Source organism: Euprymna scolopes, chromosome 19 (genome assembly GCF_053919585.1).
Source record: "Euprymna scolopes isolate OS-2025 chromosome 19, ASM5391958v1, whole genome shotgun sequence".
NCBI lineage: Eukaryota > Metazoa > Mollusca > Cephalopoda > Sepiida > Sepiolidae > Euprymna > Euprymna scolopes.
Genome location: NC_136500.1, coordinates 77,944,842 through 77,959,303, shown reverse-complemented (window position 1 = coordinate 77,959,303; position 14,462 = coordinate 77,944,842). Strand labels below are relative to the sequence as shown.

General features: G+C 31.7%; 1 protein-coding gene across 2 annotated transcripts in view; it reads right to left on the bottom strand.

Moving 5' to 3' along the window:
• The window catches only part of LOC145239768 (ubiquitin carboxyl-terminal hydrolase 44-like), a 209,742-nt gene that overhangs the window by 17,247 nt on the left and 178,033 nt on the right, over positions 1–14,462 (bottom strand). For both annotated transcript variants that reach the window (XM_080103205.1, XM_080103204.1), the window contains exons 10-14: positions 11,457–11,590; positions 9,976–10,171; positions 8,662–8,780; positions 5,319–5,468; positions 268–370 (exon numbers count right to left, since the gene is read on the bottom strand). In XM_080103205.1, the coding sequence (XP_079959331.1) occupies positions 268–370; positions 5,319–5,468; positions 8,662–8,780; positions 9,976–10,171; positions 11,457–11,590 (702 nt within the window). The remainder of the gene's footprint in view (positions 1–267; positions 371–5,318; positions 5,469–8,661; positions 8,781–9,975; positions 10,172–11,456; positions 11,591–14,462) is intronic.

Genomic DNA, 14,462 nt, shown 5'->3' with positions numbered 1-14,462 from the left:
TTTTCAATTATAAAAATTAGTTTATTTTTAATCATTAACAAAAAAATAAATAAATGACAAAAACAATTGCTTCCCCACCACCAAAAAATCAAACAAAAAAACCCTCATCAGCCAAAAATATAATGGGGAACAGTTATTTAATAAATGTTGATCGTCTATTTCCAATTTCAAAACCAGAAGCCATCATCAAGTAGATTATTTTTCTTTTACCAATATTTTGGATAAAAGTAGAATGGTAAATGACAAATAGATCATGTTTTTCCTTACCTCACTGACAAGCTCTCCCTGGAACGTATCGGCCACTACATCTCTGTAATTCTTCATATAACAGAAACCATCTAATTCAGTCTGCACTTTGTCTAAAAGTTGGCTATAATAAAAAAAATAACAAATAATAATATAATAACTAGCAGGCCGCCTGGCATTGGCCAGTCACAAAATATGCATAAATATCATATTTTAATTCATACAGAAACCGAGACACGTGCATGTGAGTATTATGTTTTTTTCTAAACAGTTCACATCTTGTAAGTAAAAAAAACAAAAATATTTGAGCTGATCAAAACCAAAACTTGACAGTGTGTCATGTACGATAACCATTAAACCAACTTGACATGATCTTTACTAAGTATTTTCCAACCTACTTATTCTTTACATAAAGAAGCTGTCATGTTTCATGGCCGCATACGCAGTCGTGAAGCAGGTAAGAAACAGATAAAAATCCGACCACTGTCACGTACCAATTTTTCAATTTTGACCCTTTAGCAGGACTTTTTTCTGAATAAAAACAGATTAAAAAGTTTTCCAAATGAACAAATTTCAAGTGTAGATCAGGAATTTATTGAGTATATAGGTTGAGAAGTGTCCTCAAACACACACATTCTTACTTTTATAGATATATATATTAGATAATCATTCTGAAACCAAATTGATGATATTGGTATACATATATTATTAAACATAACCTTTTCTATTAATATAATAAACATGATCAAAATGGTTTTTCTTCTGTATGTCTTTATCCTCTTTCAGTCTTTCTTCCACTGCATGCGTTCACTTTCTTTTGTATCTATTTCTTTATAGTTCATTAAAAAAAAAATAAAAGGTGTTTGTTTTTGCATTTGTGATTTTTTAAACCAATGCATTTCATGTGAAAATATATACTTACACGATATGGTGAATTTAGTCTGAATTTCTTTTTTTTTTTTTTTTTTTTTTTTTTTACATAGGATTCACTGGAGGCCACTTGAGGATAAGGGTTGATCAATGAGACAATATCGTAGTAATAATTAATAGTGGAAATTTGGTAAATTGGATTACTTAGGGGAATGGTTCATCAAGAATTTGTTTACACTGAACTTGAAGACTACCAAATTGTAGTCAGCTGGAAAGCAGGCAAATGAAAGAGAGTTCCACAGGTGTGCAGTTCTAAGAAAGAAGCTTTGTTCATGAAATCTATGTTTAGGTTTAGGCACAGATAAAGAGTGGGGGAAAATTACTGATAGTGGTTTCAGCTAGATGAATGATTTTGTGAAAGTTTGGTGAGGGGGGACCAAAGACTGGAACTCGGATGAGCACTTGCTATAAAATAATGATAAAGTAGAGACATGCTCGCAACATCTCTTCTGTGCAGGGGATGTTGCAGAGAAGATAAAAGGGTATCCCCATTAGGCTATGAAATCTATTTTTAATTCTGTCACGGCAGAGTAAGGTTTTGCTAGCAGCTCCTACCCAGATGTGGCAACAATACTCCATTCTTGAATGTACCTGGCTTTTATATAGGTAGAGAACTGCATTAGCAGTGGAGCTGGAGTGGTAGAAGGATCCCATTTTTCCAGCGACCTTGGCAATGGATTTGATGTATGTGTCTAAATTCCAATTTCGTAATTTTTGGAATTTATACTAATTTCACCATGATATGCAAGTGCATAATGTTTTCACCTGAAATGTGTTGGTTTAAAAGATCAAAAATTTTAATTGAAATTTGGAAGAAAGATAAAGAAAAAATTTAAGAAAATAATGAAAAACAAAGAAATAAGCAGCCTCTTTCAAATGGCAACAAACACAAACACTGGAACAAAGTTACACATCTGACTTGACTAAACATACACCTGGAGTTTTTTTTTTTAATGTTTTTTTGACCACCTCCAATCTGATTAACAAATGAATAACATTTCTGCAAGTACACAAAAAACTGACTCTCTATACTTGTTCTTTAGATGCAAGTCGTGTGAAACAAACATTAGATTTATCATGACTGATTGCACATGCGTTGTGCTCTCTAACATGGTTTTGATAAGATTCGGTTTCTTTAATTCTGCTGTACCTGGCAACATATGCAAGTAAACTTTATCCTTTCAACATAAGTATCCATCACAGATTTTGATCATTAATACTTAATATAATTAAGCCATGGACTTTTCAAGAGTTTTCTATCTATAAAAGATCCCACTTTGTCAACTAGACTCCAACTCCTGTCCCATCGCTTGTAATGTTGCATCCCTGTGCCTGTTTTACAAATATTTTAATGGAATGTGCTTTGTTGCACTTGTGCCCTTTTCACATATACCCAACAAACCCGCTTAGCAACAAAATCACACCCCTCCACTGTTGAGGTTCCTAAATGCAAGAAAACTTTCTACTCTAATAGTTTCTCCCCTAGAACAGCTAGACTTTGGAATTCCCTTTCTGGTACCTTCTTCCCTGGCTGTACTGATATGCATAAGTTTAAATGTAATGTTAGCTAACATCTTGTTAATCTTTCCTCGGCATGGTTCCAAATAGTAGCCGCTTACATCTAACGATATGCCTTTAGGGGTGAACTTGAGTTAAAAAAAAAAAAGGTAAATTTTTATGATGTGCCCTAGCATATTATAAACACCTTAATCTCCCCATGTTAAGAACAGTTTTCAGAGTACCCCCCCCAACCTCCCTGTTGCATCCCTGTGCCTGTTTTACAAGTATTTTAATGGAATGTGCTCTGATGAGCTCGTTGCACTTGTGCCCCCTTGACAAACCCGCTTAGCAAAAAAAAAAAAAAAAAAAAAAAAAAAAAAAAAATCACTGTTAACGTCCCTAAATGTCAGAAAGTTTTCGACTCTAATAGCTTCTTTTCTAGCACAGCTAGACTTTGGAATTCTCTTCCTGCTACTTGCTTCCCAAACTGTACTGATATGCAGAAGTTTAAATGTAACGTAAACCAACATCTTAATCTTCCTTGGACATCGTTTAGGGTGAAGGTGAGTGAAAATAAATGTAAATTCTTTTTTATTTTAATAAACGTTGATCAATTTCTTTCTTTCTTTTTTTTGTATAGAAAATTTGTCTTTTAAGCCTAATTTATGTATTCATAAAAAATTCACATTTAAATAGATAAAAATATAAAATATCTCTATAATAAGAACCTGTCTCATCATTTGGTTTCTTTGGACTTCATGACTGATACATAAACTGACCTTGTGGGGAGGCAAGTAAACAAAAAAAATAAATAAATAAACACCTCTGACCTTCTTCAAATGCATCTCAGAGTTTGACAAAATGCATCTGAAAAAGGTTGGCAGTTACATCAACCGAAACCTGACAATAACACTCAAGATGAGAACAGTAATCTGAAGAATCCAATATGAATTATCAATCCCCATCTCCAAAATTCAGAAACGTAAGAGCCTATCTATTTCATATCTATTGTCATCAATAGCTTATAGCCTACAAACCCAATATTGTATTATGATTACTCAGTTTTATTTGTGGAATCTTGTTCCCCGTTCTTAACATAAAAAAAAAAAAAAAATTGAACTATCGAATTTCTGTCAAAATTGTACATCACTGGTGACATATTTCTGTAATAACTAAAACAAACAATAGAAGAAGCAGCAGCAGCAGCAGAAACACATTTCCTTTCTTAACCAACCTTCTATATATAGCTCATATTGTATGGACCAGGCCGAACATTTTTCAGTCCATTTTTTAATCTTATCTCTTGCCATCTAGTTTCTTGTTTTGGGAGAGATAGCCAGTAAGTACAGAGAATAATAAATTTTAAATAGTTTTCATTATTTAATGTTGGGAAAGATACCCGTGTCTGTATCCAGTTAAACAAAGAACTACACAAGACACACCCACAAAGGTGATATATTCTTTTTCAGCATTGCCTCAAACAAAAAATAGACACTATTTTTTATTTTTATTTTTAAATAGATATTCATTCTTTTGAGGGTCAACAGAAACAGAATAAATCTGAATAATAAACATTTAGAATGATTTTTTAAACATCGTTATGTAGTAATTCATCAACAAGTTTTTCTTAGTTGTCAGAAAAAGAGAGAGCAAGGGAGAGAGAGGGAGAAAGAGAGTGAAGGATAGCGAGAGTGGGATAAAGAGAAGTTTTTTAATAATGTTACACTTTTTAACTATTTTTTTCCATGCTCCTGGACAACACTGGGTAACCATGCTAGTACTAAATTACAGAATGCTTTAAAATTCTATATCAATTGAGGTGGATACAGTCTTATTTCAAGAAATGCTTAGTTTGCTGGTGGAGCAGATTTGATTTTTTAAATCTGCATAATCCCTTCAGATGGGAGACCCCAGAGCTGCCAGTGAGTTATGTGGTATTAAATATCTTTCACTATTTAAAAATATCTACATTTAAAAATATCTACATTTACTTGGCTTGGGCTAATTAATTTCAATGAAATTACAGTAAAAAAAAAAAAAAAACTCTGGGATCCTTAGAAACCCCACTAAGCGGTCATGATTCTACTTTATTTCTATTTTGTTTTCGTGCAATTCTAAAACGTTGCTTTTTGCAAAGACTGCTCATCAAATTTGATTAACATGTAAGTTGGTTTGTGCCCAAGAGAACCAAAATCAATAACGTCATTTTTTTTAACAATTTCATCTTTATATTTGCTTGAGAGGAAATGTAAATATTTTTAAAAAAAATGAAGGGTTTTTTCAATATTTTTCATTTCTTTACACACGGTAAAAAAAACAAAAAAAAAAACAAACTTTACAATATATACAAAAACAATAAAAGGGTTTCATCACAAAATGAAGAATACACATGTAAAGTTTGGCAATTCTGAGTTTATACCTTATTTATCTGACTCATAAGAATAGGGTCCCTGTGAATCCAATTGATCTTCTCTGTAATTTTGAACATCTAGTCCACGATGGATTAAAATCAATTCATCATTGATTACCATTTTTGAAACGTCTACAAGATCTATTTTACAACATGAAATTTTCATTAAAAAAAATTCTTTAGAACTTAAAATATTTTTGCAATAAAATCTAAAAATTTTTTTAAAATGCACCTCAAAAACTCTTGAGCATCTTGCTGTGAATAACCGCGAAAGGCAGGAATGTAACTCCACACTGCTTGCAAAAGGGCATTTGGGCTGACAACTGACCACTTGCTTGCCCAAAGAACCTGGAAAAGGGCACGTAACTCTTCACACAAAGAACTGAAAATAAAAATGTTGAAGAGTATAAAAATTGTAAATCTACATAAAAACTAAAAAGTGTATGCATATGTAAAATTTTCCAAGAAAAAGAAAACAATGGGAATGGTCCTGAATCTTTAGTCTGTCACATTCAGTTTTTTAACAAATAAATTAAAGTAAATAAATATTTTAAAAGTATATTTATTTATAGTTTATATAACCTATGCTAGATTTGAAGAAATTGTATAGCTATTTACAAAACATACTTATTTGTAATATATTTTTTTCTACACGTTTTCCATTATTAACAAATTTGCTAACATTTTGTTGCATTTTCGATCAATTAATTCCCTGAACACAAGAGTTTGCACCAATTTTATGTCTCCTTACGATGATTAAAATTTAAAATCAAGATATGACATCAAACCTTATGCCTACAATCCTTATTCCAAATTCAATAAAAATCAATTGTAAGGCTCAAGAGGTATTAAGAAGAAATTGAAATTCATATAATCTTGTTCGATTGTTGTTTAATGACTATGGAATGAAATTCAATGTAAATCTGAAATATTTCAATTTACAAATGCGAGGTTGTGCTAATATTATGCATCATAAAAAAAACCTTTAAAAACAAAGAAACTGAAATTTGGTGACTATTTATTACTTGCAGTTAATAGCTATTGTTAAATTTTCACAAAAAAAATCAGAGGTATCTTAATTTTCATGAAAAACCGTCACCTCTTTTTATTCCCTTTGAAGAAAAAAGTTAAGCTAAACATAACCCACATTTGAACCCCTTCTGCCTTGCAGCTGTATTCCAAAATTTATAATGATTGGTTAATTAGTTTAGGAGTGAATCCTTACATATAAACATAACTAAGATAGAGATATATTAAAGCTGATAATTTGTATACTGAATGTGTTAGATAGGAGAAAGAAGGGGGCAAATGAGACGAGAGGTAGTGGTGATGTATTAAACACAAGTTTTATAATTTTGCTTTCGTTTTCTCTTCTGTTCAAGAATACGTAAGAAGTACTTCATAAAAAAATTAGAAAAATCAAATTAAAACTAATTAATATAACTTAAATACATTTTCTGGTTGGGAATGATAACTAATGATATACATGCTCTGAAAGTTAAAATTCATCTTCATTGAGCTTAATATTTGTTACAAAATATTATTTATAGAATATACTAACAGGGAAATCAGACAGTGTTCGCATGAACAAATTTTCCATCTTCCCATACTTTTATTGCCATCAAAACCTGTGAAATCACACATTTTTTAATCGAATCATTTGATTGCTTCCTCTAGTTAAGGACTCAACGTGATGTACTGGGAACAAACTTCATATGCCTTCCTATAGTAACTTTGTCCACAATACATTGCCGTCTAAATTGCACTGTAGATGATCCACTGATGAGTTTATAAAATTATCTCTAAATAATGGCTTCACTTAAAGTTTAAAATGTTCTACAAGTACTTCAATGGTGAATGCTCTGACGAACTGCAAACACTTGTACCTCCCCGACGTAACTACCCCCGACAAACCCGACAAGCTACTAAGTCTCATCCCTTTACAGTAGGGATCCCTAGGTGCAAGAAAGCCTTTTACTCCAATAGTTTCTTCCCCAGAACTGCGGGTCTTTGGAACTCCCTTCCGGGATTCTGCTTTCCCAACTGCAATGATATGCAGAAGTTCAAGTGTAATGTTAACAAACATCTTTCTACTCATCTCCCTTCATAATGACCCCACTAATTAAGTCCCTGATAGTAGCCCCCTGCTTCAAAGTGGCACTGTGCCTTCTTTGGGGTGAAAATTGAATTTAAAAAAAAAAAAAAAAAAAAAAAAAAAAAAAGAGACAAAGAATGTGACGTAGGCAGTGATGATCAAATACCTCCAGTTTGCGTAAGTCACTTGATCACAAGTCTTGCAGTCATAGAGGAGAATGGTGCGGACAAGGGCCTGGTAGATCTGGACTTAAGTGTTCAACTTTATTTCTTTTCAAGACTAGAGCTGCAATCAAAGTTGATTGAAGGCAGTGCAAGCATTGCTGATGTGGCTCAGGATGTCTTCCTCCCCTTAGCCTGTTGCAGTGAGGATAGAGTCAAGGTATTTCAACTGATTGACGTCTTCAAAGACAACCGGCTGTTTTTCATTTGGAAGGAGACCTTGCTATCAGTAACTTTGTTTTATCAGCATTTATCTTCATGCCAATCTTTGAAGCATAAGATTGCATCTCGCCAATGGCTGATTGAATGTCAGCAAAGCTTTCATCCAATACAGTGATGATATCAGTATAGTCGAGATCCAATAATTGTAGACCTCAAGTTACTGTTACACTATGAAAGTTGACTAGGGCGTTTGATGTAATCCAGTCAATGGCGTAATTGTAAAGCGTAGGTGAGAGAATGCATCCTTGTTGAATGCTAAAGTAAATGTGAAAGAAGCATGACTTCTGACCATACGGGTGCGGGTGGAGAGCTAGTCAGTTTTGATTAGGGCAAGCAATTTTGGGGGCATTCCATAGGAACGCATAACCTTCCAAAGGGTTCCATGATGAACAGAGTCAAATACAATGGCAAAATCAATGAAGTAAATAAGTCTTTTGCTGGTAGCTCCAGCATTACTCAAATATTCTTTGAAGAGTGAAAATCTCATCAGTAAATCCTCAGCCTGAGCGAAATCTGCATAGGTTTGGTCTTTGCATGAATATTCATATGAAATAACATTTGAATTGGTGAAGAAAAAAAACGACAGAAAGAAAGAAACTAGAAAATTTTGAACTGGTGAGGAAAAAAAAAGGATTTACTTAAAATGAATTCATCTGGCAAAAAAATAAAACAATAATTTGCATTAACTTTCTTTAGTTACATTTAAATTCAGTAAATTTGACAATGCAATATAAGTGAATGAAAAAGCCAGTCTCTATATTATTTGCATAACTTTAATAATTGTATATGTTTTTTTTTTTTTATCTAAATCCTCTTTCAAAATATTTACATCAGTGAATGTTGTTTATTAGAATAAGTTGTAACAATAATTAAAGAAAATATAATTTACAAATAATTTCACACCTGTTAAATAATCAACAAATGAAGTGAAATATTAGGTTGGTGCAAAAATAATGTTTTTTGACATAAGTTGAACATAAAAAAATCCCAAACATTTTTGCACCAACCTAATATGCTCACCATGTCTCAATACACACCTTTTCTCTGGACGAAGTAACTTTGGTTCTATTTTCTGGGAGATGGACAGTAATTTCTGATGCAAAGATCGTTGATGGGTAGCCCCACCGTTTAAGCCTCCACATCGAGGGGAAGATCTCTGAAAACGAAAAAGTTCATGAATTCATAATGTTTCAGGATTCTAGTTTTATTTGAAATCTCTATATAAATGAAACTGTGATCACACCTCGTGAGTGTGTGCCTCTGTATGGCTTACATCATTTTTATTATTTAATATTAAGTGCTCATTTATTAAAATTAAAAAATGCCATGGTGTAAAGTATTTATAGAGATTAAAATAATTAACAAAATTAGTTCTTAGTAGAGCATGTTACTCCCCCATTCCTGGATGCAATAAAGGGTTTTGTTCAAAATTCCTTACAGATGCCTGAGTTGAACAGAAAGATTCCAGAGTTAGACAAGATACACCTTAAGAAAGTCGGAGGTTATATTGGCTGAAACATTGTGAGAATAACTTTCAAGATGAGAACAATAGTCTGAATAATCTGAAGTTTTTTTATATTTAAATTTTTTAAAAGTAAATTTCCAAACTTTACAACACAAAAATGTTTTCTAAATAAAACTTTCTTAAATTATAAAAAAGGAAAATCTGCAAAGGTAAGTTGCACATTGGTTTGTTTATAATTCAACAAGAAGTAAAAAGAAACCCATGCCAATTCAAAATGTGTTCTTTTCATCATTTTGGGGTGCCTCAAATATAAGTATAGGTAAGGCATTATTCTTACTAAATTTCAAGTTCCCATATCTAACTGTAGTTAATGAATAGAGACATATACATGCACATCTCTCATATTTGTATATCAATTTGGTTCTTGTTCAGAATTCCCTCATATTAAAAAAAAAAAAAAAAAAGAAAAATTATATATGATGTACTTATGAAACAAAAATATCATATTCCAAAAATTATGTAAATTGATCAAGTAGTTTTATTTTTATAGAGAAAATCAGTATTAAGCGATTAATGGGAATTCATAAGCATTAATAACAAATCAAGGAATAATGTTTGAGTTATCTCCCTTGTTTTTGTACCCCCCCCCCTTCAAAATGACTTCTCTTTTTCCATCACTTCTCGGATATTTATAAAATTTAATTTTCTTATTTAAAAATAAAGCTACCTGATCAATTTACATGATTTTTGGAATATACTTTTGTTTTGTCACGGCTATCTACATCATACAGACTTAATTTTTTTTTTTTTTTATATGGGGGAATTCTGAATAAAAACCCAGAATTTTAATTTTTTTTTAGGTATTGAATGATGCGAGTATAAATACCAGAAAACATTCTGCGGAGTTGTGTTTGCTATTGATATGACTGGAGTTACGGCAGGTGACTGCAGAGCTGACAGCATCAGATGAATTGGAGTGATTCGAATTATGGGGACAGCTAGACAAGCGAGATGAACCACAGATGCCCGATACTGTCGGGAATGGCATATTCACAAAGAAATGACGGAACTTGTCCAGGTGACTACAAAATAATAGAGAAAAACAGATAAGCAGAGAAAAAGTTTTCTACAGTGTTTTTATGTTAAATTCTTTTATCCATGTTTATATTATGTAATAAATTATCTTGTTTATTTGAAGAGAAAAGAAAAAGAAAAGGGAAAATAGAGAAAAGGAGGAAAAGTATATCAGAAAAGCGAAAAAAAAATCAGAAAAGTAAAAAGAAAAGGGGGTGAAAAAAAGAGAAAAGGGGTGAAAAAAAGAGAAAAGGGGTGAAAAAAAGAGAAAAGGAGGGAAAAGAGAAAAGGGGGGAAAGAGAAAAGGGGGGAAAGAGAAAAGGGGGGGGGAGAAAGGGGGGGAAGAAAGGGGGGGGGGAGAAAGGGGCAGTAAAGAGGGGGGGGGGATAGAAAAGGAGAAAAAATCTTACTCCATAAGAGATTCTATATGTGGATGATATACTTATCACTAGATTCACTGCGACAGAAATGAGTGCAGCATTTATCAAGTAGAAATTAGCGCTTGAAATAGGCAGCTTCAGAGTTTAATATTAACAAGACAAAGCATATATCTATCTCTTAAGAGATGATATCTGTTTCAAATACTCAAGCACCATTTGTAAGCTTTGAATTGGCTTAAACTGCATCAAATGTAGAATATGCAATAAGTGCTACCAACCAGTCGGTGCTATGTGCAATAGATACAGCTAATTTAATTTGCAGTACCTGTCAAAATTCAACTCCTATGGAAAGAGAAATTATTGCAGGTATTGAAAGAGTCAATAAACAACAATAGCAGCATAGGTAACAATTGATTTTTATAGGCAAGCTGACAACTATAAAACAATGTCTATATCTGCCGCATAGACAATCTTCTGGCAGTTTTCAACAATTTTATAAAATACAGGAATCTCATATACGAAAATGGCAGCATACATACAACAGACATGTCCCACTTCTTGTATTCTTGTGAAACATGGTCAATGACCAAACGTCAGAATGACACAATCCTGGCCTGCATCAGACAGAGAAAATTGTCGGCCTCCATGAGCAAGTATACTGCACAATGACGTCTCAACTTGTACGGACATGTCACCTGCTGTCAATTATCTGAAATGCTTCAAAGTGTGTCCTACATTAACGTTGATAGGCCAAATCCATGTGATAAGCCGCTTAAGACATGGGGGGGGGGAGTCAGTTTATGGCAACCTGCTTTTTGAAAACAAGCACGAGAAAAGATAAGAAATACAATAATAAACAATAACATGAAAAGAGGAGAATCAATACTTATATTAAATAATGTAATACACTTACCCAAGTACTTGTAAAATGGAGTTCATATAACAAGTATTGCCCAAATTTCTGAGGCCAGTCACTCCTGGAATGAGGGTGTTTTTATGAACAACACAGGCTGACATTTTAACCTTAGTTTCAGACACAGCTTTGGGCTAGAATAAAAGATTTACAACAAATTTTTTTTTTTTAATTCAAGTTATTATTTAAAATAAGAAAACAAAAGTTCCTTTATAATATACTAGCAGGTTATCCGGCATTGCCCAGTTATAAAATATGCATAAATAATATATATATCACACAAAAATTGAGACATGTACATGTGAGTATTATGTTTTTTCCTCAAGAGTTCACTTCTTAAAAGAAAAAAATAAATAAAATAATCGAATGGAGATCGAAACCAAAACCTAAAGACAGCTAGTCAAGTACAATAATCATGATGTCAACTTGACTTGAGCTTTAAAAAGTTTTTTCAAACCTACTTTTTCTTAACATAATGAATCTGCCATGTGAACGATACACACATGCAAATTTGTGAAACAGTTGACAAACAAATAAAAATCCAATGACTCCTCAGATTAATTTTTTTCATTTTACCACTTAGTAACCCTTTTTTCAGGATGAAAACCAATTAAAAAGTTTTCTACATGTCTGAATACCCTATATACTAAATTTCAAGTCTGTAGATAAAGAAATCATTGAGTATATAGGTCGAGAATTGTCCTCACACACAGACACTCCAACTTTTATAGATTATGACTATGAAGAAAAATGAGATTCTACTTTTCTTGGAAAAGTACATGTAAACACTGTAAACCTTGCAGAAAAATTTAGGATATAAATTTAACATAAAAAAAAAATGATCACCCATTTCCTGACCAGCTAGCATTTGAATGTCATGCAACTATTTTCTGGGTTTAGTTAAATCTTAGTTTGGTGGGAGATGAGGGCTGCTGCAACTGGGATTTAGGTGGTTAGTGGAAGACATGCATTTTCTTTTTTTCGTCAAGTTTTTTTAGACAATTTTTTAGTGATTATGGAGTTTTAACATTTGCAACAGATTTTGGTTTCATTGTGCATGCCCTTGTTACATCTGAAAATGCTATCTGGTAAGAAACTTCTGACCTGGAAGAAATAGGCAATGATTGATTTTATATTTATATGCAGAACTTATCCCTCATTCTATATTCTATTTTTATATTATATATAAAATCGCTAAGTTTTTCAAGGTGTTTGTACATAATTGTCTTGCAAAAAACAGAAAGAAAAAGAAAATAGAAATGAAGAAAGAAAAGAAAGAAAAGAAAGAAAAGAAAAAGCAAAGAAAAAGATTAGCTTAAGAGCTTCATGTATAAATTTACACTACAAATTAAAGCTTATGCTTTTCAACTTTTTATTTCCTTTAAATATAAAGATTTCATAAAGCGTTCAACTAATGTGTTTAAATTATTTTTCTTAAGATAATGTTTATTCCCATTTTTTTTTTTAAGGCAGTAGAATGTAATTTATTGATTAGCAAAGTTGTATAAAAATAGACGAAAAAAAAACGAACACCAGATATGTGAACAATTTCAGTTAGATTTAGCTACATTGAATGCCACACAAAGGTATAAAAAAATAAAAAATTTTTTTTATAAAATTACCCAACAAATACTTTTTTTTTCCTAACAGAACAAATCAGAATTTACTTTTCTCCTCAAGAGAAAAACATCTAAAAGCGAATTTTGTTAAACTAATGAACAAACCAGCTTTTGATGTTTTACAGATTATTCCATTGTATTATAAAGACTTTTTTTTTTTAAATTAAACATTAACAAAAAAGAATAAAAGTGTATGATAATTTGCTTAAAGTATTGCTGGTAAATAAGTATATCAGTATTTAATAAGGCTGTTTGCAATGTGGAAGAAATGGAATGGTGAAAGAATATGAACAAATAATTCAAGAAAATATATGCCATATTTTTCTTAATCGTGATACAAACAAAATAAAATGAGATTCGTGTGTTAATATAAATAAAAGTTAGTTGTAATATTAAAGCACAATATAGAAGCATATTGAAGTTAGCTGGTAAGTAAATATATAGGTATTTAATAAGGCTGTATTTAATAAGGATGTTTGCAATGCAGTAAAATCCAGAATCATGAAGATGAACAAAAACAAAATGTGATATTTTTCTTCAATAAATCTTTTTTTTTTTTTTTTTTTTTTTTCAATTTTCAATACATCTTTCACTTTCTATTACATAGAGTTCATAATGATGAAAAACGTTTATTTTGATATTTCGAGAGAAACACTCCCTTTTTCAAAATAGGGAACATTTCCAGTATGAAAAATAGTGAAATTTCTTCAAGTAAAGTAAAAGATTACAGGTGCAACACCAATTTTCTGGCAACTGATGGTCAGGAACCTCTTAATACGAATGAAATCATGAAAGAACTGATAATCCCATTACTGCCAGACTAGTTTAGTTGACAGCCAACAGATGACTATGTAGTGGACATAAACTTTTCTGTTTACACTGCAACTGCTGGTGGTGATCTCCCCTTATTCTGAGATTATATGCTATTTTGCTCAAAATTTAATCAGAATTATAACTCTCTACACGCAAATTCAAGTATCAAATGTGATGTTAAACATTCATATATGAATTCATTATGTTTATTCAATTACACACATAATAATCGTTTCAGTTTCTAGGAAACTGATGATTTAAAGACAAGATACGCAAGTAATTAATGGGTTACGTATGTGTTGATGAATTACAGAAGATGAAGTCAGGAAAAATGGTTAACCCGACAAGACGCTAGAACCCAGTTTGATTTGGTTTAATCGTTTTGTTTTTCAGCCTTTTCAGATTATTAAAAGATATTTATTCATAATGTTTGGTTTGCTTTTTTTTTTGTATAGGAAATGTTTTTGTTTTTGACTATGCAGAAAATGATTGCGTTTTGCAAAAGGAAAGGAAAAAAAACAAAAAACAAAAAAAAAACAATGTTTGGTGCATTTTAGGTCAGAAAAGTTAAATA